The sequence below is a fragment of the Eleginops maclovinus genome, chromosome 3 (genome assembly GCF_036324505.1).
Source record: "Eleginops maclovinus isolate JMC-PN-2008 ecotype Puerto Natales chromosome 3, JC_Emac_rtc_rv5, whole genome shotgun sequence".
Taxonomy (NCBI): domain Eukaryota; kingdom Metazoa; phylum Chordata; class Actinopteri; order Perciformes; family Eleginopidae; genus Eleginops; species Eleginops maclovinus.
In genome coordinates, this window is record NC_086351.1 from 12,823,193 (window position 1) to 12,848,256 (window position 25,064).

The window sequence follows — 25,064 nt, forward strand, 5'->3', positions numbered from 1 at the left end:
GTTTTTCGATTTTAAAAAGGACTATACTGCTACAGAAAAACACTGTTAAAGGAGTAAAGGACTTGGTTAGTGCTATAGAAACGAACGGAGCAGCGTTTACATAGGATCAATTGTTTGCAGAGGTGAGTGGGTGTTGGCATTCAGCAGAAATCCCATTCAGTGTCATACAGCTACCTTTCTCTGTCAGAAACCATGCGAGCCGGTCTTTCTCTGGCCTGTTAGACTTCTAGAATAATTTAATTTTAACACATTTGCTTGAAATATTTGTTTTTACTTTACATGAATGTGTATTTTGACCTGTGTTTTCTTTGTAAGGATGTACACAGAATTTAATAACATATACTGTGAAGTGAATATCCTTATGTAACCTATGATGTTGGGTTATAATTTAACGGAAAATAGTAATTAATAACATACTTGGAAATATGTTTTATTTACCATAAATGTAACCAAATTAAGCTCGTTGTTAAGCGTGTCTGGTTATTGCTGCAACCTATTTTATAAACTTACCATGTTAATTAACATTTTCATCCTTTTTGTTAGGAAATAAAATTAGGTTTTATAGATAGCCTATAAAGCTGGCCAGATTTAAATCGACACAGGTGGAGAAACAAACAAGGATACAAAGAGAACAAAGAGCCTTGTGAATAACAAATGCATCTCAATGCTGTAACAGAATCTGAACCCTGCATTTTGACACTTGTTTATCTTTATATATTGCAACAAAAGGTTGATTTAAGTCCGCTGTTCTCATGCAGAGCTGTGCAGACACAAAGCTACATTTTGTAGCTTGTTGAACGGATGCAGACAGAAAGAAGAGTGTGTCTGGATGTAAGGAGGTGCGGCGCGTTTCCCGTCTGTTCCGAGACAATAAGAGACATCTGGGAAGCAAGCAGGCCAATTCTGTCACCACTGTTGGTGGTTTTTTGGTAACTAAAATATATATTTACCACTCGTCGTCTTGTCTTTGTTTTTGAATTTTTGGTAAGTGTCATGCAAATGCAGCCTTGAACTATAAAATAAATATTTGTATACTTACAATGTTCTTTTCTGTTTTTTGTAGCCTACTGTTGAAAAATTATGAATGTATTACTTTGCAATTCAATGTTTGTTTCTGCCATATACTACACATTCTGCACAAGCGGGTTTATGTAAAATATTGAAATTATATTTGGTTAAATTGGTGAGAAAATGCATAAAAGTGTCTATAGCATGTTGTTTCCGTCCTTAAGCTATACCGTGAAAACCATTATATTCTTCCCGTGGGGGAAAATTGTAAAACAATATATAGAAGTATTCAAACTTGCCTCATCCTTCTTGAAAACACATTGAGTGTGTGTGTGTGTGTGTGTGTGTGTGTGTGTGTGTGTGTGTGTGTGTGTGTGTGTGTGTGTGTGTGTGTGTGTGTGTGTGTGTGTGTGTGTGTGTGAGTATAGGAAACAAAGCATGACAGGATTTTCACATCAGTTTTATTTACTGAGCCCCTAGTTTCATGAGCAGATTTGACACATACTTCAGGGGCATTAAAGGGCTGCAAATCAAATTGTTTTGCAGTCGACATGTGCAGAAATATTGTGATAAAATCACAGATACTGTCATTGTGGGCCCTTCTTTTTGCCTCTGAGGAAATCAAAGACGATAAGTAATGTTACATTTGGGATCATAAAAGTAAAAATGAACAACTCAGCTTTAAGAGATATTCAGCATTTTCGAGTGTCCTTGCTAGTGCATGGTAAAGGCAGAAATAAATATGAACACAGTTTAAGGAATAAACAAATAGCATACTTTCAAATTAAGGTTGAGATATAATCAAAACGCAGGTAAAGGCATAGGGATAAGTCAATGAAAAATAACCTCTCTTGCAAGCCAAGTCCAAACCCTAAAAGTAGGGTTTCCTTGAAAAAAACATTTATTTGTGATGTTATAAGTTTCAAGAGGTCTTCTGCAGAAAAGACTGTCTCATAACAGAAAAACAGAAATAACCTCACTATCCACTTGCATACAACATGTCAGTGAGATAAAGTGGATAAAATAGACTCACATGTGCTCATGACTTAACTCCTCTGAACTTCTCCTGCAAAGTTCACTTGTGGCCTCCTCTGTCACCAGCGGTGTCATGAGGTTTGATGTATAGGGGTCTCAGAAGGTCAATGCAAACAGCGTCCAAGAAACGTTCTGTTTTCCTGCAGCATGGCTCCTCAAATGGTTGTTTTCAAGGAAGATTCATGCAGGATCAGAAAGGAATGCCATCTACGCTCTGAAGAGTTTTTTACATGTAATATATAGTGTAATGTCACTATTTTATCATGCTTATCTTTAGAGTTTTCCAAAAAAGGAATGAGCGACTTAATGGTCTGCATGTGGGTGACCTTTGGAGTTGATATAGGGGGAATAGGATGAGGCTGAGGGGGGCATTATGGGAAACCAGGGAGGGAGGGAAGCTTTGGGGTATCTCTTACTTTAGGACCTCAAGTTCATCGCTCAGTTGGGATCCAGAGCGAGTCTGGAAAATAAGGGGAATAATAGCCTGCAAAATGATTTGTGTGCCAATATACAAACAAATGTGTTCACATAGTTTAGTTATTATAACATACGTTAGTTATTGTAAACTTTTAGATTTATAAATAGCAATGTCTGCCATGGGTGACCATAAAATAAAATTTAACAGGATGGGATGTTTTATGACGAAAACGAGACAACGGATGCAGGCCTTCAATAAAGAGGTAATGGTCTTGGTGTACCGTGAACGCACCATCCAGTTTGAACACTTTTCTTCAGATGAGCTGCTGCCTCCACCTGCTGGCGGGCAGAGCAAAGCAGCACCCTGGTCAGCAAGGAGCCGTGACACAAGCGTAAGGATATTGGTGTGTCCTCAATTAAGCTTTTGGTTTATTTTGTATTTAATGTGTAACTTTCTTCTTGTTTGCCGAAGAAAATGTTTTTTACTTATTTGGAAACTTTAAAGAATGTGAAACGTGTTGTTGTGTTTGTCTGTTGTCCTGAGAGCTCGGCTAAGACAAAACAACAAACGGATGTTTCTACTGCGAGACAGACTAATTGTTGGTAGATGGTTATAAAGTCATTAGAGGTTTTAAGACAGACCCATCTGCAGTCCTGATAGACCCTCAGTTTTGTGTGTGTGTGTGTGTGTGTGTGTGTGTGTGTGTGTGTGTGTGTGTGTGTGTGTGTGTGTGTGTGTGTGTGTGTGTGTGTGTGTGTCAGCCCTATCTTAAAACAATATCACATATTTGACTGTTTGCCCGGGGCTCATTAGAAATGCTGCTTTACTGCTGTCACAGAGCCTTTACATGCTTTCCTGTTTTCGCACCTTATAAACAGTTGACGCTGTGATCGAGGTTTATTGCAAGAGGGCTTCCAATCTAGTTTGTAGGGCGCTCACAGGCCGAACATGTCCTAAAAGATAGAACATTTATACAAGGAAGGATTTAGATAATAATTAAGTAGAACATATCTAAAGCTACAATAGGTTTCGCTGTTGTTTAATTTTGCCCCCACTCTTTCCTGATTTAGTATTTTTAATTGTGCATCCGTTGTGTGTTTTATCGAAGGATACAAGCTTTTTCAAATATAATTTTCATTTTCAATATTGTTGAAGGAGGCTATAAAGGACAATGTATGTATTATGTATTAATAGCACATATGAATCAAATGTTATTAACCATGTAAAAGTCGAATGAAAATCCCTCTCTTATTTTCAAAATAATATTATTTTAATGAATAAACATAACGTTACTTTAGGCCAGTAAAGTTGCAAAATAAACATTTCTGAGAGAAACTATTTGGACAGGTGAGGTTTTCTTTTTCTGTGAGTAATAGTTTGCGCCATAAGTTCAATGATTACAAGAAGGAAGTATACTATGAATACTATTTCATATTTTTGCCTCTTGATTAAAAAATGTTTTCAGTTAAATTAATTTTCAATGAAATAAGTAAAACTACTTATTCTGTGGAAAGATTTTTGAATGTATTGTGTCGAACACGGTGGTAAATTGTGTTTAAAAAATAAAGAAATACATTTCAAAAGAATATACAACAAAAATCATATTTTTCGTTACACTATTCTTAATAGTCTATATTTAGTTAAAATGTGCTTTAAATACGCAGTTTGTTTTAATGTTAAACGCAAAAATTATACCAAATGAACAAGTCATAATTACTTTCTGTGCTATATACAAACTACTTTTTATTTTTGCATGAAACAAGGAAAGGATGAGGTATTTGAAGTGTGCACAAATGGATCAAAACACACGGATATAAAACATCTAGATTGCAAAATCAATAACTTAAAAATGCAAATAGGTAGCTGAAATACATTCAGGTAGTCAAGAATCATTTCATGCAAATAACAAACGGCCTACTTACTATTTCTGTGCGTCAAATACAACACATCTAAACTCTGACGAGACACTTTGTCCTCTCACAAACATGAAACACTGGACATCATAATAAACAAAAACATCCAGCATTGTTTAACTACACAAACTTTACAACAACATGTGTAACAGGTCAGGAATATTAAAGAAAGACTCCCCCTCTACCCCCTCCTCTCCTCTCTAATCCAGCATCAATCCAAAATTAACTGTCTCTCTGCCGGTCTTTGTTGTCTTTCTTCATCTTCATCCTGCGGTTCTGAAACCAGATTTTCACCTGTCTCTCGGTCAAACTCAGGGCTCTTGCTATTTCGTATCTACGATCCCGGGGGAGGTACATGTTAAACAGAAACTCCTTTTCCAGTTCGAGGATTTGGTGCTTTGTATATGGGCAACGCTTTTTTCTGGTGGGCTTTGCATGAAGCCAGTTGGACGATGGGTTATCTGGAAACAGGGAGGTCAAACCGAGAGACAGAGAGTTACTCTAAGAATATTTCTGAAACACAGGACTGCTCCTGTGGATTGATAGTTTGATAAAGACATGCTACGCGTGACTAGATTATTTAAATAGGAACAATGTGGTTTATTTTTACTCAATATGAGGGTTGAGCATATTCACATACAAAGAGTCATTCCTAATAATGATGCAGTGAGGGGGGACAATTACCTTGAAGAATATGCTTTTCTTATTTCAAAGACCTCATGTCATTCCATAAAACTACATTATATCTCTTTGAGACACTACTGCTAAACAAATATTTTGTCCATGTTTATACATTTAAAAAAATACTCCCAATTTCCAAGCCATTAAAGCCACTTTCATTCACCTAAATTAGTTCATAGAGTAAAGAGAATAAAATAGAAACACTGCATTGCTTACTTGCATCTATTTCCCTCTTGAGATCGTCCTCTGCTGACGGGCTCCTTGCAGTGGTTTTAGACCTGGATGTGGTTTGGCAGGGAATCTCCACAAGGGACGCTCCGTTTTCAATGTCAGACAAAAGAGGTGTGTGCGTCTCCAAAGTTGTACATTCAGCACTCCCAATCCGAGGCTCGGGTTTTATCTCATAATGCATAGCTGTCGATGGTAATCCCGTCAAACACAGAGACGCAGAGACTGGATCCAACGCCCAGGAGCGCGTAAACATACCATCGCTGTCCCCGCTCGTGTAGTGGTGGTGTATATAGGTCGGAGTCGTTGTGTTTGGAGGGTGGGTCGATATGGGACTCCAAGATCCACCAAAAATAGAAGATTTCGCCTGCAAAGGGCAAGATTCCTGTCCGCCATATTCGGTGAGCATCGCCTGCTCCACCCCTGCAGCTGACGAGTACCTCGGTGCCATATCTTCCTGCTCGGGAAGAACAGGAGCTTCAATGTAATAGCTCGTCCCCAACGTCGACATCGCAGAAATGCAAAAGCCCAAAAATATATATACAACGCGTTTACAGGCTTGCAATGTTCAGAACATTCAGATTCATTGCACATAAAGAGCTGCTTTCCTGCACCAGCTACGGGCTCAATGCGTCCGGTAAATTGAACCTTGCCCAAGACTGGATAGGGCGCCCCAGACACGTGACCGTGGGACAGAACAATAAATAATAAATCAGCCTGCTGCTCAACTAAATGGCCACCATTTTCCCCACCATATTTTAATAGCAAGTCCGCGTTTCTTTATTGGGAAATATTTCGTTTTATAAGCAATAAACGTTATGATTTCTGTCAAGAGATCTTATGCTGGTGCAGTCGAACATAGTTGTGATAGAAATGAGGAGGGGATTACTTAAAAGCATTCATTTAAGAATCACCAAACAACCTCCATTTCAAAATGTGCCTAATGGGATTATTTATTATATGAAATTGATATGTTTGCCCTCCATCTATAATGCTCTCACTTTGGCAGACGTTTCTAGTTCTTGTTAGTGGTTTGTGTAAAACACATTTCAATACTTTTTAAATTAAATAAAACAAGCATTAATGTGTTTAAAACATAATTTCATTTAAGAATATCCAAAACCATTAGGAGACAGCTTCTGAGATGCGCATCGCTGGCTGCAGGATTATGGGTCGACTTTAAAGGCAATCTAAAACGGAAAGTAGGGTGGGTTATTTGGGTGCTATATAACAGTCCTTTTTATCACGGGCAATTGGGTTGTTTTTCTTTAGGTTACAACCTGGCTGTCTAAGCTAAATATCACCAATAAAGCTAAGCCTTTGTGTCCTTTCTCTGGAGCTAGCAGACGCATCCGGCATTTCCTACCGCGAGGCAACTGGCAGACTGCAATGATCATAACCGAGGCCTTGTCTGTCCTTTCCGCCTCTCCTGGACACTGACAAGCCTTAATCCATTCATTTCAAAGCCTGCATCTTTACTTTCGCCTGTTGGATCACAAAGAGACACTCAAAATCTGTAGCAGTGTTAGTTTTAAATCGTAAACATGGAATAATAAAAACGTTGTATCTCTAAGATGAAATGTAACTACGTTAAGATACACATATAAGATACATTAGCTTTATAATGAAAACCCACAAGATAAAACGCATAGTAAAGATTCATTTTACGCACAACAATAAAACACTTTATTGCACTTTTTTTATGATATTGTGGTTTGAAGCAGTCTGTGAAAATGATTAACAAATATCGACTAGTAATTATAAGAGACTCACTTTTCATGATGCGACGAGTTTTTACTGTGGTAATCAAGACAGTTTCGTGTTGTGGGAGAAATAGAATAGCCCAACAACATGAGACTACCTAAACCACTCAACAGCCCGATCTTCTCTTCAGCAAAATCTCATATAATGTGTGTTGAAGAAATTATGTAGTTTTTCAGTATGGCAGGTCTACCTTGATTTTTTGGGAAATATTTAAAGGCGCACAAGAAAATGCTCAGGCTGATTTGAATCGTGATTTGATGTGAGTGCGGCAATTCACATACAGGGATCAGTTTTGCTGCTTCAGTCGAGGTAGTCCACATGCGTTACCTTACAATTTTACCTTTACAGAACAATTATTGTTTGACCTTTTTTTGCAAAAAGGCCCCACTTTCAAAAGGTAAAACAAGTCGAAAATACATTTGTTATAAAAACACTGTTCCTTCGTTCGTTGTGTAGTTTTAAAATTAAGTCTGATGTGAAGGACAAAAAGCAATGCGATGTGCACAGACTAAACTATGAAGAACATCACCCTCTACTACCGCAATAATAATATTTAATGCACACAGAGCCGACGCTTTCAAAGACACAAAGGCATTAGCACCATGCCAACTTTAAGATTTAAACACATCGCAGCTCGTATTGTCCTTCTGAATGAAATAAGAAGTCTGCAGTTGCAGGGATGGTTTTATTAATTTTACCAGAAAGAAATGTGCAAATATTCAACAGACCTCTTGGGCTCTTTAGTTGGCACATCAATGTACATGTAACTGTAACACAAGTGTCCCAAGGGTTAGTCCAGCATGCAAATTCCAATGGTTCACTCAGGTTGACTATACACTATGTACACGACTGAAGCTCTGAAACATTGGTGGTGGTCACATTCTGAACATTTTAAACACAATGGATCAACGTTACAAATGTAACCATTTATAAATACATATCCACGACAAAAAAAAAAAAAAACACAAACAGACGTGAAAACAAGAAAGAACAATAATCAATAAGTTAGCAGTAGGGTCCTTGTTTCCATGGACATTCTCACAGTTGGGTTGGGGGGGGCGGGGGACGGGGGGACGGGGGGGGACGACGACTCTGCAGGCGCCCTTGCCATGGATGGAGGAGGGCGCCAAAGACGCAGACAGTCTCATGAGAAACTGAAGTTGCCTGAGAGCTCTCGGATCCTATTCTCCCGGCTCATTTTTTTCAGTTTCATCCTCCTGTTTTGGAACCAGATTTTGACTTGCCTGTCAGTGAGGTGCACACTACGGCTGATCTCCAGACGACGCTCTCTTGTCAAGTACATGTTGAAGAGAAACTCCTTCTCCAGCTCCAGAGTCTGGTGCTTGGTGTAGGGGCAGCGCTTCTTTCGGCCACTCTTAGCTGTGAGCCAATTAGCCGTGCTTTCCAATTTTCCATCTCCTACAATTACAATGAAACAGGGTATTAGGCAACAGGTGTATTTACAGACGTCTTAGAAGAAAAACCTATAGCTTTGTTAGAAATGATAGACTAACAAAAATCAAATGCAAAACAAAGAAAACCTGACATGTAAAAAATGTGGGTTTTACTGCCAATTTCTTAACATAATATTTGGTATATAAATTCCACTGTAAAAGTAAAAACTAATAAATGTCCCTATAATTACTCATTTCTGTGTTCTATCTCTAATTTGTACAACTATTTTACGCACCTCACATCTCTGTAGATATCCATGCAGCTGCAATTCAGCATTTTACCAGAAACTATATGTCCCGTTAAGCAGCCTGTAGCGGACTGCTCTTTATTAAGACATAAAACACATCCTGCACAGACTGCTGAAAGTATAGCAAGGCCTGCTTTTGATGTGGGGACAACTGACAACTTAATCATGCACAGGACAAATGGTATAGACCAGTTTGTCCTTAGCTGTTGCTTTAAGTGCCATGATAATGAAACCCTGATTATATCTAAAACACAATAATAATGAATGTTCTTTTAAATCATCACAATGTCTTTGGTGCCTTTTAAAATAGACCTATGAGCCATGTTTGAATGGGACAGTAAAAAACTTCGCAGCTTGTTTGTGATCTAAAAACAGTTAATAAAGCACAATGGATCTGCTCCGCAGCTCTGATTTGTTAAGTCACGTTCAATTTTGCCTCATATCCGATAAACCAGTAGCTACCCGTTAAACACACCTGTGAATGGCAGGCATTGACCTACATGTTAATTCACGAACAGACTATCAGTTCTCAGTCTCTTGCATTCCTCTGAAGTAAGAAATAAATGGTTAAAAAACAATGGAAGCCTAAGCCCACTTGCCGTGTACATTTTTTGCAACTAATTTCAACAACATCATCACAACACTTCACCTTTTGCTGGCTTTTCCGGACACTCAGCACTGCACGTCTCCTCGGGCTCAGGGGAGGATGAGATATCCGAGGAGAGACGGCTGTCCTCGTCTCTGGCCGGGGCGCAGGGCGCGGGGACAGGCGCCTCCTCGTGGCTCTCCCTCGGCTCAGCAGAGGCAGCCTGCGGCCGGGAAGGCTGGCTGTCCAGGCGGGCAGGACGCTGCAGAGTAAAGTGATTCATATTTGGCTGGACATCATGGTAAAGTCTAGACGACGCATATGTCTGAGACAGGCGGAAGTAGCCCGGGACTGGCAAAGTGCTGCCGGTAACCGGGCATGATGCGGTTGAGTAGGTAATTTCATCTACTGTGGCTCCTTTTGGACATTTGTCAGACTCATAGAGGCAATACGCGCTCTCTTCTTTTATATTCGGTGAGAATGAACACTGGGGCATATGCTGGCCGCTGGGCTGATCCACCCGGCAGGATCTCGACGTTTCCAGCCACGTTTCCATCCCCTGAACATACGGGGCAGACGACGGGATTACGCTTTGGGTGCTTGGCTCGTTGCGCTTACCGATTCCCGGGAAACACGAGCCTCCGGAGAGTCCATATGAATATTCCGACGCCGGTGGCAAATAGACCCCGTTACTTTGGTAATATGAACCGCTGTCGGTTCTCACGTTAATTAGAGAGTCCACGAAAAACGAATTTCCAGCTTGGTTGTTGGGGCATGTCATCGTTGTGGTATAATTTGACGGAGGATGAAGATAGCCCTTTCTGGCTGACATTTCTTGTGCAAAACATTGCTGAATAATTACTGATATTCACGCTTCTCACTGTAGCCTGCAGCCAATTAAAACACCAGACGACTCCAGACTCCTCCCAGCCCGGCCAGGCTGCTCCACTGTGTCGTATATTTTGTTTTAGGCAACGTAAGAAAGAAACTGTGGAGGGAAAGTGGTGCATCAGAAGGTTTTAGGTATCTTTAAATCTCCTTTGAATCTCCCTGTTGGTGCCTTGATTCCCAGCTTTAAGCCCAGAGCTGCATGTGTGAACTTAACAACAACTCCCCGTTTGACAACTCAGTTGTTTAAAGCTGTCCCTAACAATTATGTACAATGCATAGCTTTATGGCCAGTTTTACAGCACTGTAAAGATGAAGGGTTCTAAATGTGCCTCTGAGAAGCGCAGGGTGAACCAAAGATCCAAAAGTCGTGTGTGACCCTTTGGTCCAGGGACAAACCCTTCTGGTGCTGCTCTGATGAATATTATTGGACTGTTTGGACTGAAAATTCCTCATGGACTGTCCAAAAGCAGTTCACACAGTTTCATCTCGCCCCGTTGCTGGCCAGCCAGAGCAAAGGCACTTCATTTAGAGCACATGAGCTTATCTGATTGTGGTGTGAATTGTGGGTGCAAATGTTATGATTGCGTCCAGACACCTTAAACTGAAAAAGCTGTGTCGAGCCAAGGTGACATGCATGCACCGCCTTAACAATGCCCTGGAGCTATAGCTTTTCCTTAATAGTTTTGCTACTCAATGTTGGCAAGTTCATCTGTTTTCTCCTTTAAAAACCACTTGGACTGTTTATTAAGAAACGCACAAACACTGTGAGACATATACAGAGAATCACATTTTTCTAAATTGAATTCAGGTTTAATGGTTTAAAATCAACACCTGCCAATAAGCCTACATTTTACACCAGCAAATAAAATGCTCGAATCATATTTTAACTCGTGTTTAATTCGTTGTATAAAAAGAAGTATCTTTGTTTGTCTTTGTTTGTTTATATTTTCAGTCTTTGTTTTGTGAAATGTCTAACTCAACCGGCATAAGTAGCTATGAGTTGGAGGGTTATGAGAATAATCTTAAAACTAACCCCCAAAAATATATAAACCGTGCTACGTAAAAACACAGGTTACAATTTTAATGTAAATGGGCCTAATAATAAATAATAGAGATTGCAAGTCCTTATTTGAAAAAAACAATAATCGCACATGGATTACTTTGTAAAAAAAAGATACAAGTTGGTCTTAATTTTTTAAGAAAAAACCACTGGAATGCTATAACAACTTAAATAAAAAGAAGAAAACACATCAACCCATGCTTACTCAAAATACCTTCAAAAAGGTTTGGGAGTTTACATCCCAGGCATTCAGATTTAAATCAGCGTAAAGATGTCTCCAAATGTGGGGGAAATACAACATCGTCTACCTCCGTTTTCCTCTAAGTCTGGAGCCATAAAGTCTAGATATCAGAGTTTATGTACAGCCGTTTTATATGGCTTCAAACCTGCAGCATGTCGGGATGCAATGAAGGATCATAATCCTAAACCCTCCTGGAGTGTTTGAAGTATCAGTTTGCGCTGCTCTTGTATTATATTTCCATCAAACTTTTTTTGTATAATTCAATTAATTTTGTTTAGAAACGTAAAAAAAAACAACTGGATGCTTTAAAATAGTTATATTTTGGTTCCTGTCTATACCAGCGTGCGCAGTGACACTTACAAAAAAGTTGTATCCTTAAAGTGAATTTATGGTGCATGGGAAAATCTAAGTTTTGTAAATTTCACAGTTTTAAAATTGATTGTTTACATGACAACTCAATAACATTAATCCAATGTATGATTGAGAAAAAAAGTATAATTTAAGATTAAAACTGTATGTGGATTATAAAAGTTAGTGAGCCACAGAATACTTGGAATACGGGCCCTCGTGATCTTATTTCTGAGTGCCAATTAGTCACTCCAGGCCTATAACTTCTGTAAAAATGCAACCTGGGAAATCGCACTGAATCCATTGCTTAAAAACAAACAAACAAATGCATAATTTTCTTGAGGAAATGTTGACAGCCACTCCTTCATTATATCATAACATTTACTCCTACAGTATAACATTGAGCTGGGAAAAAAGCAGACCTACTTCCTTGAATCACATTAAGAAAATCTCCGTAGTCATAAAACGCACATAATAATATTTCTGTACTTACCTTAAAATGAAATCGTGAGGTGGTGATGTATTTTAAAGCAGCTGAGCGGCGAGTCAAACTTCTTTTATATCTCAATTCACGGCAATGACATTGATCTGACGAGCGCCACCCAGTGGATGAAGACAGCAGGGCCTATACTGCAAAACAACACACACGGAGGAATAATCCTACCTTGGTAAAATGCTGAAACAAATGACGCCGGAAAGGTCCGTGAACACAAGCTTTCAATGCTTCCAGCCGTTGTTTTTCAGCCCCTTAGTCACAGTTAATAACCTTGGTCTCAGACGCTTTATTGCACTACACTCCAAATGCTCCAGACGAATCCGCGTTTTATGGCCAAGTTACTGGAGCAACTGGGAGGATGTGCAGCAATCAAAGCGGAATTCCTGTGAGCCTCACAGGATGCACGGTATAAGAAGGCATCAGGACCCTTATTACCTTATTGCAGGCCATTTAAGTTGTTTTCAGGGGCATGGTGGTGGATACAAAGCCACCTCGAGACAACTTTTACGCATCTGTTTATGTGAGCTTCTTTAACCTTCCATTGCAGTTTAACATAAATCCCTATGACATAAATTCATATTTGGAATGCAGCTGATGTGGAGTAGTTGGATCAAACCACACCGATGAATAATTAATGATCATACAGATAGACCTGATGATTATTATATTCATCTGGTGTTCGTCCGCCTCTTCGGTTGGCCCTATGTCACTGCGTGGTGGCTCAGCTGACTCCCAAGGAATTACATGAATAAAGTCATTCAGCAACAACCAACTTTGATGAATATGTACATAAATAAATTCATATTTTTTGGAAAGATGCATTGCATTCATAGCCTATGCATTCAAACAAGTGTCAAGATTATTTCAGTAAACCCAAAAGGCATGTTAGGTCAGAACGCAGCCTTTTCTAATCTCCCACGAAATGAATGAAGCCTTTGTAATGGATATCAAACAATAACTGCAGCGGGTCCCATTTCAAGCCATGAGGGAATAAAAAGCATCAGACCTATATCATGCATCTGATACGATCCACGTGCTGGAATATAAAACTAACAATGAGATTATGTTTCATTTGAGGGTTATGCTCTTTTATCAGCGGTTTAACATTTGGATGAAATTCGGGAATAATCCAATTTTATGGCCAAGGGCTCAACAAAGGGTTTCATTTAGGGTCAAGCGCAGATGTTTCATTTTGCAGAATAAAATTCTTACATTGGATGAATTGGTATCAGATTCTAACTCAAGGTGTTCCCTTACTATGCAACAATGACCGGTAATATTGGTGTAAATTTATCACCGCCAATGCAAGGTAAAGTCTAGTAATTCCAGAAAACACACAATAGCTTTGTAATCACCGGAGTTATGTATTTCCACAATAAATTTAAAATGATAATAGAAAGAAGAAAACACGAACAATATTTTTGAAAAAGTCTGGCTATAAAAATTGTGCGTAAATTTGAATAACAATTTAAATGTATAACAATTTAAGGGGAAACCCCCTGATTTTTCCTCATTAAATTGCAGCAGAGTAATATTATTAAATAATACAAAGAAATGATCCGCTCAAAGAAAACCACACACGCTACCACATAACTTTAAAATTACGAAACTGGTTGATTGGTCGGGTAAACCGAATGTTAGGACTATAATACTAATACTAACAATAATAATAATAATAATAATAATCATCATAATCATAATAATAATAATAATAATAATAATAATCATAATAATAGAGCCAACGGTGTTTAATGACAAAATAGTGTATAAATAGTGAAATTCTTTATGAAGTCTGGCACATTAAATACTCGCCATCCTGTAACATGTGGACTTGTATTGTTGAGGAATACATGTCAGTGACAGTCTTTGTTCAGTGTTTATAGCAGGGGATTTGTGGTGTAGTACTGTAAACGGTCTCTGTTCAGTTTCTTCTCCTTCATCCTCCTGTTCTGAAACCAGATTTTGACCTGGCGATCTGTCAGATTGAGCATCCGTGAGAGCTGCATGCGCTTCTCCTTGTTGATGTAAACGCTGAAAAAGAATTCCCTCTCCAGTTCCCTGATCTGATATTTTGAATATGGACACCTCTTCTTGCGTGTCCTCTGGCCACCTGAAAGAAAAACAAATAGAAAGGCAAAAGGACACCACATGAGATTTAATAGACACATTACAACAACATGAAATCACAAGTCTATTTCCTGCTTGGAAGCAGCAGTGGTGGTCTACAAGCGCTTTGGAGGTCAAGTGTTTCTCCTCTCAGGCCTACAGGACCGAGATTTGTAAACATAGACTGTACTTGATAGTAGGACATGTTGGACATGTCGGAGGTTGTGAAAACGTATTGAAATCTGTAAAACCATACCGGCTGCTTTCTGAGAGGTCGTGGGCCTAAACTAAACAGTCATGAGTATCGTGTATCTGATACGCTTGTATTGTCCGCTTGTGATTTCACTGTGCGTAAAGAGCTGTTGTTTTAGTGTTAGTGAGAGCAAAATCCATGAAAAGCAGTTGTTGTTTTAAATCCCCATTAATCCTGTGAATTTGCAAATATTTATTTTAGAATGAAGAGCAGGGTTTAAGCCTAAATCTGCAACAAAGTCACATTGAAATGCTTCAGCAGCACATCAGTCAACACAGAATAAATCAAATTACATAACCCAAAATATTCACGTTAAAATAAAAACATAAAAAGTGGAAACACATATGGGAGATTGGAGATTTGTTATTTGACTGGGGTTTTATAAATACTAACTGCCTTATAAATAAAGTTTAATGGCCAACCAGCGCACAAAAAAACTGGACAAGTTGTTTGAAATCTTGGAAGACAAGCTTAACGCCAAAGTCTTCACGGCCAATTTCAATCCCAAGCACGTGATCTTGTCGTTTATAACATAGATTTGTTATAGGGGAAATCTGCAGGCCCTCCATAAACCTTACGTGCTTATAAAACAGCATATAAAAAGCTTTAAGAGTAACGCGTTAGATTTTTCTCCTTGTTGCTTTCAGCTGTGTAGGCTACTCACTGCTGCCTTTGCTCTGTCTCTCCTCGCTGTGGCCGGAGGACGACTTGGGACTGCAGCTCTCCCCGGAGTCGGAGTCCGGCTGAGCCCGCGCGGGGCTTGTTTTGGCCGCGTGTCTGTCGGTGTCTACTGCATGTGCTGTGGGCGTTGTGCTGCTCTCTGTGCTCCCGTAGGCAGTGTCGAAGAACTGGTCAAAAGCCTGTGGCAGCACGCCGTTCCTGCCAACGCTACCATAGAAGCCAGGCGTCGGGTTGGAGGAGTTGGAGTGGCTGGCGTTGGAGCTGCCTTTCACCAGGCTCTCACCCCCCCTGGAGGTCGAGCTCGTCCAGCCGTCTCTGTGCACAATGTCCTCCGGGTAGCAGTGTGACAGGCTCCCCCTGCTGTGGTGCCATTTACTGGAAGTATCAAGCCCATAGTCTCTGAAAGCAACATCTCTGACGGACGGGACCTGTGGCAGTGCTGAGGACTGGTAGGGATATATATTGGGGCAAGAAGACTGGCTTTGGGTTAAGTAATGAGGGAGACCCGTAAAGTCTGCTCCGGAGACGTAGTAAGTGCAGCTCGGTAAATACATATTGGAGCCAGAGATCCGCTCATCAAAATCCATATTCTGCTGTTGGAAACGTCCTATAATAATCCTCCCATAGTTCCTCCACGGCGCTGCGCTCCAGTCACTTTGAGGCAGACTGGTGGAGCAGAAATCCTTAGACGTACAAGCTGACGTGGGGATCCATCTGTATCCATTCCTGAGGGCCAAAGCCATGTGACCACTGGCACAAAATGACAGATAGCCTACGCCTCAATGTGTAGGCTATATGAGTCAATGAGTTTATAAAGTAGACATTTGGCTGTATGGGAAAGGAAAAATACTGCGAATGCATTTTACTCAGACGCAATTTAGGCTGTTTTGAAACACATTTTAAACGCGGGTTTTATTTAGTGTCAATCCCATAGGGTGATTCGCTTGTGGACTTTTATTGTCAATTCGCCACATTACAAAGGAAGAACAAAACACGCAATTAGATACAATTTAACGCCAATATGCTTAACCTTCCATTTTCTTACTTTTATGTTTTAAAGTCCAACCCTCATCTCAACCCTAACTTTAACCTCTGATGCCTTTTAAAGACACGATTTATACTTTGATATGCATGTGGCTTAATCCTTGTGACACAAATAACATTTAGTAGGCTCAAATAGAGAATTTGTTGAGTTTAAGGTCCTTTTTTTTTTAGAAGCATGAGCTCGTGAGTCAATTATTTTGAAACACATTCTAATCAATTAAATCTGTTTTCAGCAGATTGGCAGGTAGGCTATGAATTCTTTATCTCTCTCAGAGTGAATTTAATATCGCTCGTCTATAAATAGACACATCTAGTCCACCAGTGGCGGAGCAATGCGAGTCATGCTGCACTTTTGTCAGGCATCCGTCCAGTTTGGCACCCGGGGACAAAAAGACAAAGGCCTGTAAAGACAGGCTTGGTTATCTCTTATGGTTGCTATGGACTTGTTTGGACCAGCATTTTTGGGATCAGTGAAGCATGCAAGCTCGACTCAGTTGCAGACTTGACTGTGCCCAAATGCAAGTGCATGCTGGTTGGGTCAGTTTTTACGCTTAAAGTAGATACAAAGGGCCTGAAGCAGCCTGCTTGAAGTTCATGTCAGGCTAATCAGCTAATGTGTTCAGCATAATGTAAACACATGATGTTGTTTATAGGCTACGAATAATAAAATATATTTGCCGAAGGGGCTCCAGTCTTTGCATGGGCTTTTTTTTCCTTTGCAACGCCTAACATAAACCTTTGGACACGGGCTACTTCCAACACCGCCATCCATTTTCATTTGTCATCACTGCTGAGTAAGTGGACACACGTGTCACATACTGTATTTTTAATCCTGTTATGCACCCAGTTCTAAAATTAAGTTCAAAATCACTTTTTATACATCAAAGCCTGTGAATGTGTCATGTGCAGGGATGCATTAGGAGAATGCAATATTTCATTCCGCCCAGGTGGTTTGACTTCAACGGTGAGTTGTTACTTTGTGAAACAGTTATTCATGTGAAGATTAAAGTAGTTTTAGCCTACATGATCGACTTGACAACCCTATTTTCTTTCTCTTATGAATTACCAAGCCTCTCGTGCGTAGCGTGGCCAAGTGTGTCACATTCATCCTTCTACGTTTTACAGCACAGTTTTCTAACAGATTCTACCACAAAACAACTATTCGGTTACACGATTAAACCCGAGCCATTGGGCGAATTCAACCAGTAATATAATTGAGACGTTTTCATTAGTATCGAGTAGCTAGTAACCGCGCGTACGAAGTACGTAAACAGAAAGCTGCTAAACCTTGACCTCCAGCCGCTTGTCATTCGAAAAACAACTGAGAGCAAGAAAACCGATATTTTTCTTTATCTTTAGATCCACTTTGGCCTTGAAGTAGGCCACAAAATTATTAATCCATATGATCAATTGTAATTAAACGATGGCATAATACGTTGAACAAAAAGGGGTTAATTACACCAAAAGTCAAGGTTGCTTTATTCGTTCAAGTTAAGTTTAGGTAAGGAAAAAAAACATGTGGCCTCACAGCAACAGTCCTCAGAATAATGAATGTATGATATTTGTTTCAGTATGGCAGAAAGCACAAGTAGGTATAAAAATAAATCCAGATCAAGCAGTCACTGATTGATGATGTGGCTTTTAGACGAGAGCTAAACGGGATTTGAAATATATAAACATATTTTCTTGGGTTCCCTGAATTTTCCTTCGACACTTTAAGGAGGACTGTGGTTTAATTTAACTGGCTGAAAATCTGTGTGTGCATTTTCTCTTTCCTGAGTCCATTCCACAAGGGGCCATTTTATAATATTTAGGTGAAATGTGCCTGCTAAGATCAACAGTTTAAAGACCCAATCTCTACAGGTATATTTATAGCATTTAAGAAGCCGAGCAGTAGAAAAAAATAACATTTGGCATTTAGTTGAATTATTGTAAGCATGGTGTAAACAAAAAAACACAACTATTCATTTAAAACTAGTTTGATTCGGATTGAAGGTGTTGTTAATCAAGCATGACAGCAGGTTTCAGTTTTGTGTTTTGGATTGAGGTGCTGGAGTGACTTTGTAAACATTAGTATCGTGGATTATACAAATTTAAAATGAAAAAAGAGTTCCTCCAAAGTAATTAATCGTGGGGATTTGAAAATAGTATAGTGCAAAGTGATGTATTAACATCCACAGCTTTTTGAGTCAAATGACTTCAACGTTTTTAATATTGAAAAAGTACTCTTAAGTCAGCAGGTTTCTTTAAAAGTGACAAATACATTGTTTAGGGGGGAAAAGCAAGGCTTCTGAAGTTGAAACGAAAAAGATCCCAGATTAGAGAAATTTAATTGACTCTTTTGCACAGCCGTAATGATATTTAAGGCAACAAACAAGGTAATATTGATACTATTTAAAGTTAATTATAGCACAATAGAAGAAAAGTGCACACAACATCATATTTGACCTGATAAAAACACCTTGAAGTTATTGCACGTTTGAAGTCTTTTTGAGAAAACCAAAGAGGGTAAAGAAAAAAGGTGGAGTCTGGCAGAAGCTAAGGGGGGGCTTCTCCGGAAGTAGTGGACTGTTAAGTGCGGGTTTACCGCTGAGGCTGCTATAAAACACAACAACCTAAAAAGCGAATACAACCTTCTCGATTCACCAATTCAACACAGCATTCAGCAACAACAATAATATTTGTCAAGAGGATGTGCTGAGACTGCTAAGGCAGCAGGTTTAAAAACTGCTCAAAGTATACACTGTCACGTTTAATGACTTGCCATTTATGAATAACTATTGCTATTATTGTCCAGCTATTTTTTTTATGTCGACCAATGCCTTTTTTTCAGTTGTACACACTGACGAAAGGTTTTACAGCTGCAATTGTATAATGACTGATGTGAAGAAACGATTTCAAATAAATAAAAAGCTGCAACGCCGTCCCATTATTGTTCTAATCTATTTCGGAATACTAAATCAAGATATTTGTTTTTGTCTGAAGGTCATTGCTTAAAGTCAACAGCTTCCGCGCCCAAAGTTCAGTACAGGCCCCTTTAAATAAGTAAAGAGTATTTCTTTGTTACTGTGTGAATCCGTAGTGCTTCAATTCCCTCGTTGTTAAATGGAACCATTTAAAAACGTTTTTACAGGTTTATTAATATTTTATACATTGGTATTTGCCTGTTGCTGTTGCAGATAAATGCTTCAGGCCTACAGTACACTTTTTTGAGTGAGATGCATTAACCCGTTTTGCTGTAGGGGGAGCAATTACACAGAACAACGGATGGGACACTCGACGGGGACTCCATTTCAACAAGATGGAGCGATATTTAGCATTTTTCTCATCATACCCTTACATGGAGTCAGTGGCAGCAGTTCAAAAGATTACGAAATCATTTCAACTTTCTAAAAGTATTTGCTGTATTAGAAATGCACACATCTTTATCAGTAGCTCCGACCTCTCTAATTGATCTTTAGCAAGACACACTTGCCTTGCTATTAGTTAAAAACTGTGTCGATCAAATATATTTGATTGTGAAGATCACGTGGATTATGTCAATACATGACACCATTATAATACGCAATTGAGAGTGGAAGGAAGAAGAGTTGTGCGGAATATAGAAGGATGGTTTGGACGGCGGGTGAACCGGCCTCTCCCCTAAAGCTCGGATACTCTTTAGGCTACATATAAGGTTAAACGCCAGCATGAACATATTTTCAGTATTAGTTTCGAATCAGATGGATTTAATCACCGTTTTTATTTGAAGACGACATGAAACATCTTCCTGAACAACAGATGATGAGGACTTGATGAATGTACAAAAATAAAACTGCTCAGGAGCAATTATATTATATCTGAATATTACAGTCCTTAATTATTTAGATTTTCTGATTGGGGATAATAAGACAGGTATTTTAATAACGAGATGTTGAAGCGCACTCAACAATTCACGAACGGACCTAACTTTTGCACGACCGAAAGGCATGATTAATGGAACATTGATTCGATAGATATTTTTTCAGTTTCATTTTTGAACAAATAATATTACGAAAAAAAAATAACCGTGGAGATTCTAAAATAAATCATACGTTTTTATTCTTATGTGTTATTATCATTATCATGAGCTCTGAGCTCTGCCATGCCAGGTTCAATCCATTATATTTTGTCAAATATAGCATTAGGCTACTATTTTTAAATCCCTATAATTTCTGCACTATTAAAATATTTGTATAATACATTACACTAAAAGATATTGTCGAAGAAATAAGGTTTTTAGGTTAAACATTTGAAAAAAAAGTTTTAATGAAACACTGTCTTAATAATATGAAAGATAAGTATAAATATTAGCACTTTTCTATACATATGAACACACAATTACTTTTGAGAGAGCAGAGGCAGTATTACCTGATGTAGGTTAGTGTAGGTGCAGACGCAGTGCTGACAGAGCTTCGCCCCTAGATGGCGACATAAGCTGAGAATGGATAAAGCCCACAGAGACTCCGAGACCACGCAGGCCTGTAGGCCTCACACACACACACACACACACACACACACACACACACACACACACACACACACACACACACACACACACACACACACACACACACACACACACACACACACACACACACACACACACACACACACACACACACACACACACTTATCGAATTAACTACAGCCAAACGAAATTTAACCATTACATTATGTATATTGCCAAGCTTGATCCATCAAGCATCCATGATCAAATTGGACAAAAAATATGAATGAAAAAGACATGATCACATTGAATCTCTCAAATATTTATTTTCAAAAAACTCTGGCTATTGCAGTCAAAAAAGGGAGAATAGATAGTTGCAGTCAACTAGTATTTACATGTTTAAATATACTTAAGGTGATTACAAGCCTACTTTTCTTGACTGACAGGCGGAAATGCAGGACATTGAGTAAAATCCTGTGTTCAGAAAATAGTGTTTAGAAAACCTTGTGGTCAAACATATTGAAATGCTCAGGCTTGTTTCACGAGTGATAACGCGTTATCAGATAGATGCTTGTTTTAAATGCAAGAGACAGGGATGTATGCAAACTTTCTTTCTTCCAAACTATGAAAAGGAGTTTATCTAAATCTTTTTTTTCATGTCGGCCTTGACACACAATAAGTGTTGTAGGCTATAGCATATTTTATATATATTTTTTACTATTGTAAATGAATATTCTACATATATTTGCATTAACTTTTTGTAATGTTATAACAATAATATTAATAACAGTTTAACTTGTTTTCTTTGTGATGACCACAGACTGAAGTTGAGGTTCACCTATTTGTTTACCACCGCATCTGTCTAAAGACGAATATAGCAATTAATTTCAGTCTTAATTTCTGGATTGGATATAGTAGAATAAAAGCGCAGACTTGGGGTGTCCCTTGCCTTTAAGGCAAATGTCTTTTGGTTGGGTCAATATTTTCAGGACATCCTACATCCTTCGCTGAGTCGCCCTGTCCAATATGTTGCAAACTATTTCCGATCTTCTGTCAACAGGCCGCATCGACTGGTTCCAATTAAAATGTGAGGAAGGAAATGTGTAGGTCAAAACAGAGTCGCTATGGCCACAAAGAACCCGTTCATAATGTAATAAATTATAACAAAGTTTTTTTTTCTCTTCACCTCCTGTTTCTGTATCCCCTGAGCTAACTGGAGCTCTTGAATTTAATGACGACTTTCTTCTCCTTTACGCGCCTGTTCTGAAACCAGATTGTCACTTGTCTCTCTGTCAGGTTAGTCTGCGCGGATATCCTCCTCCTTTTGTCCTTGGTGATGAATTTATTGGCGGCGTACTCCCTTTCCAGTTCTTTAAGCTGCACCTTGGTGTAAGGCACACGCTTCTTTCTCCCACGACGGACAGAGCTGTCTCCACCAGATATGTTGTCTGTTGAGGGGGGAAATGAAGTGTCATATTTTAGTCAGCCTCTCTGCATCATAAAGTAAACGAAACATTTGTTGTCCTCGTGTTTTTTCTACATGCAGGCGCTTTAATACATATAAACAGTGGAATAACACAGATATATGTAAGAAATACATGCGCACATTTTTTTTTAAAGCAAGTTTAACGGTACATTCCCATGATAATGACCTATTTCTGTGGGAATAAAACAGTAAAAATACCTTGTAATGAGGATTTCCAAAGAGGATTTGACTGTGGCTGCTCCTTGCTGCAGTAAACTTGACCACTCCAACCATTGGTGATGGCCCAAGGCTGGTATGGCTCCATGGGCAGCAGAGACTCATGTCTTGGCTCAGATGGAGCACTCAGCGCTGGTACGACAGGGACGTCCAAGTAGCTGGGCTGGTAAGGACCCGAGGAATAACCCTGGTAAAACGCAAATTCCTTTGCCCTGGAGGAAAACTCCTCACCAGATACAGCTGAGTCCATGTATTTATCGCCATAACCAGAGGGTTGCGCGCAAGGCTTCACGCCGCCGTGTGACATCCTACATGGGTAATAACTGCTGCCAAAATATCCATAAGGCAAAGATGCATTGGGCGAGCTCTGAGTGGCAGAACAGGGGCTGCATTGTTTGCCAGGCTCCCCCATGCCAGAGACTGGCACCTCACTTGCAGCGTAAGTGGTGCTCGGAGCCAGCGAGGTTGGATGCGCTAACAAATTCCTGCACTGGTTTGCAGCAAAATTGCCCCCAGTAAATCCTTCCATATTCTTGCTTCTTTCATCCAAGCCGTTGTCGTAGAGAAACATCACTGGGTCAATCCAGTGCGAATGGAGGAGTAATGAAGCGGTCATAGCATGCCCTACATCGAAGGACCAACTCTTTTTCAAAATCCCCTCGACTGAACAGAGACAGGGACTCAGGCAGAGTAACGATACCAACACGCCTGAGTACATAAAGATCGCAAGGTTATTGGCCAGGGCCAAACACGTGGTATGCAAAACAGATGATAAACGTCTAGACATCAGATAATGCAGATCAAGTTGTAGATTTGTAAATATATCAGTATATCCGTACTTTACGCACAAAAAGCCCTAAGGGTATTTTTACCCCGAATTTCATTAAATTGGAATTTCAAACTGAGTGAAACTGTGTTGTAAATACTAAGTTGTCTGCCGTCTAGTGCCATCACAATGCGCTTATTTGCTGTTTGAGTGATACATGGCGTGAAAAAACTATTCAAAATATGCACATCTACTTATTGAATGCATGCGTAATTACGCATGCCATTTTGGTTGCGCTAAGCCTTACTCTGGTGTTAAGCAAACATTATTTCGGATATGTGGATTTAACGTTATTTCGTTTTAAAGAAGTTTGGAGTACTTTCAGCTACAAAGGTGCAGATTTGTACAAGATGTATTGTCATGTTCCTAAAATAACTGGCTTTGAAACAATGATAACGCAAGCACATTTAAAAGAAAAGACACAACCATAATTTCTTCTCGGTGTTTCTAATAGGAATATCATAACACAATTAATAAATCAAACCATCCTCGTGTTTGGCACCGCCACGTGTTAATGTATATTCCAGAAGTGTGTCCACTAAAATACAAAAAGCATGCCACATTTGGCTGCACTCTTCCTCGTACGGGTTAGACCGGGCTGGAGGCCAAGGTCAAGTTGAAAGTTGCAGTCTGGCCAAAACTCTTCACGCCAGGAAGCCCAAACAGAAAATACGCTAAAGACTTTAGAGGAGGTTTCATCTACAGTGTGCTCATTTTTAAAGACAGGTGAACTGGTTCCCTTTCTTTAATGCCTTCAGACGTTTGCAATAACAAAAATAAAAATAAATATTGGCACTAAATTGTCAAAATGAAAGCCCATGATGGTGTGTTATAAATTAACTAGGTAAAAAATGTCTTAAAAGAAAAATAACCCGCCCTTCAACTTCTACACATTCTGCGTAAAAAGCCGCCATGAGCAAATTGTCTTGGACGCAGAGCTGAACACTGTCTTGCATTTGGCCACACATAAAGTAGACTAACATATCGTGCATTAATATTTAGTGCAATAATTCTAAAAGGATGTTTACACTTCAGATTGATATGGCACTAAAACATTGAGGTGTGCGAGTGATGGGGTAGACTGAACAGTTCTACATTGGTGTCAAACTAAATACTGTTTCACCTTTCAGAGTTAATTTTTGCTTTACATTTCTAATGAGACCACAAATGCAGAGAAATGTATACCCACCAAAATTTGAGCACCGTTTTTAATTTTAATAGAGTTTTCCCACCTTTTGGGGCTGTAAATCTTTATGGCCCAAGTTCATAGCTTGTAGGCAAGACTGAGCAGTGGACTATCATTTGAGGCAAAGTCACGATGTTTAATCTTAGCCTACTATAGAGGTTCATGTTTTATTGCATTGTTTTAATATCAGATTCTAAATAGACTAATCTGTTTTATATCGTTTACTTCTAAATATGAACAGCATTTTAAATGGAAAAGGGCATATTTTCTTAAATTTTGCTTTAGAGAAAGTGAGCTTTGTCTGGACAGGAATCATATCAGCCACGTTGTTCACACATTAGAGGGCGGCTGTCTGACTCAACATATAGCAGCAGCTGGTAGGAACTTATGAGCCAGTTAAACAGATCCATGTCTAAATTGGAAATAT

At 39.2% G+C, this 25,064-nt stretch overlaps 4 protein-coding genes across 4 annotated transcripts; all 4 read right to left on the reverse strand.

Moving 5' to 3' along the window:
• Window positions 1-4,189: 4,189 nt before the first annotated feature.
• Window positions 4,190-5,882, reverse strand: hoxa9b (homeobox A9b). Its single transcript, XM_063879444.1, has 2 exons — window positions 5,272-5,882; window positions 4,190-4,835 (listed from the first exon to the last, which is right to left on the reverse strand). The coding sequence occupies exons 1-2, from the start codon at window positions 5,792-5,794 to the stop codon at window positions 4,597-4,599; spliced, it is 762 nt and encodes a 253-aa protein (XP_063735514.1). The 5' UTR covers window positions 5,795-5,882; the 3' UTR covers window positions 4,190-4,596.
• Window positions 5,883-7,718: 1,836 nt separating this feature from the next.
• hoxa10b (homeobox A10b) lies at window positions 7,719-12,421 on the reverse strand. The gene is made up of 3 exons (XM_063879677.1): window positions 12,369-12,421; window positions 9,399-10,323; window positions 7,719-8,466 (listed from the first exon to the last, which is right to left on the reverse strand). The coding sequence occupies exons 2-3, from the start codon at window positions 10,165-10,167 to the stop codon at window positions 8,192-8,194; spliced, it is 1,044 nt and encodes a 347-aa protein (XP_063735747.1). The 5' UTR covers window positions 10,168-10,323; window positions 12,369-12,421; the 3' UTR covers window positions 7,719-8,191.
• Window positions 12,422-14,101: 1,680 nt separating this feature from the next.
• On the reverse strand, window positions 14,102-16,072 carry hoxa11b (homeobox A11b). Its single transcript, XM_063879581.1, has 2 exons — window positions 15,395-16,072; window positions 14,102-14,481 (listed from the first exon to the last, which is right to left on the reverse strand). Exons 1-2 carry the CDS (start codon window positions 15,996-15,998, stop codon window positions 14,249-14,251), a joined length of 837 nt encoding a protein of 278 aa, XP_063735651.1. The 5' UTR covers window positions 15,999-16,072; the 3' UTR covers window positions 14,102-14,248.
• Window positions 16,073-21,360: 5,288 nt separating this feature from the next.
• On the reverse strand, window positions 21,361-23,241 carry hoxa13b (homeobox A13b). The gene is made up of 2 exons (XM_063879697.1): window positions 22,608-23,241; window positions 21,361-22,371 (listed from the first exon to the last, which is right to left on the reverse strand). The coding sequence occupies exons 1-2, from the start codon at window positions 23,239-23,241 to the stop codon at window positions 22,133-22,135; spliced, it is 873 nt and encodes a 290-aa protein (XP_063735767.1). The 3' UTR covers window positions 21,361-22,132.
• Between the last annotated feature and the right edge of the window lie 1,823 nt (window positions 23,242-25,064).

Bases quoted from the DNA above. Each gene is read 5' to 3' on its own strand.
- hoxa10b (XM_063879677.1), bottom strand. From the start codon at position 10,167: ATGTCAGCCAGAAAGGGCTATCTTCATCCTCCGTCAAATTATACCACA. The intron at 8,467-9,398 runs GTGAAGTGTTGT...TTGTAATTGTAG, and splicing joins TCCGGAAAAGCCAGCAAAAG to GAGATGGAAAATTGGAAAGC.
- hoxa13b (XM_063879697.1), bottom strand. From the start codon at position 23,241: ATGACCGCTTCATTACTCCTCCATTCGCACTGGATTGACCCAGTGATG. The intron at 22,372-22,607 runs GTATTTTTACTG...CCCCCTCAACAG, and splicing joins TTGGAAATCCTCATTACAAG to ACAACATATCTGGTGGAGAC.
- hoxa11b (XM_063879581.1), bottom strand. From the start codon at position 15,998: ATGGATTTTGATGAGCGGATCTCTGGCTCCAATATGTATTTACCGAGC. The intron at 14,482-15,394 runs GTGAGTAGCCTA...TTTTTCTTTCAG, and splicing joins GAGACAGAGCAAAGGCAGCA to GTGGCCAGAGGACACGCAAG.
- hoxa9b (XM_063879444.1), bottom strand. From the start codon at position 5,794: ATGTCGACGTTGGGGACGAGCTATTACATTGAAGCTCCTGTTCTTCCC. The intron at 4,836-5,271 runs GTAAGCAATGCA...CCCTGTTTCCAG, and splicing joins CAAGAGGGAAATAGATGCAA to ATAACCCATCGTCCAACTGG.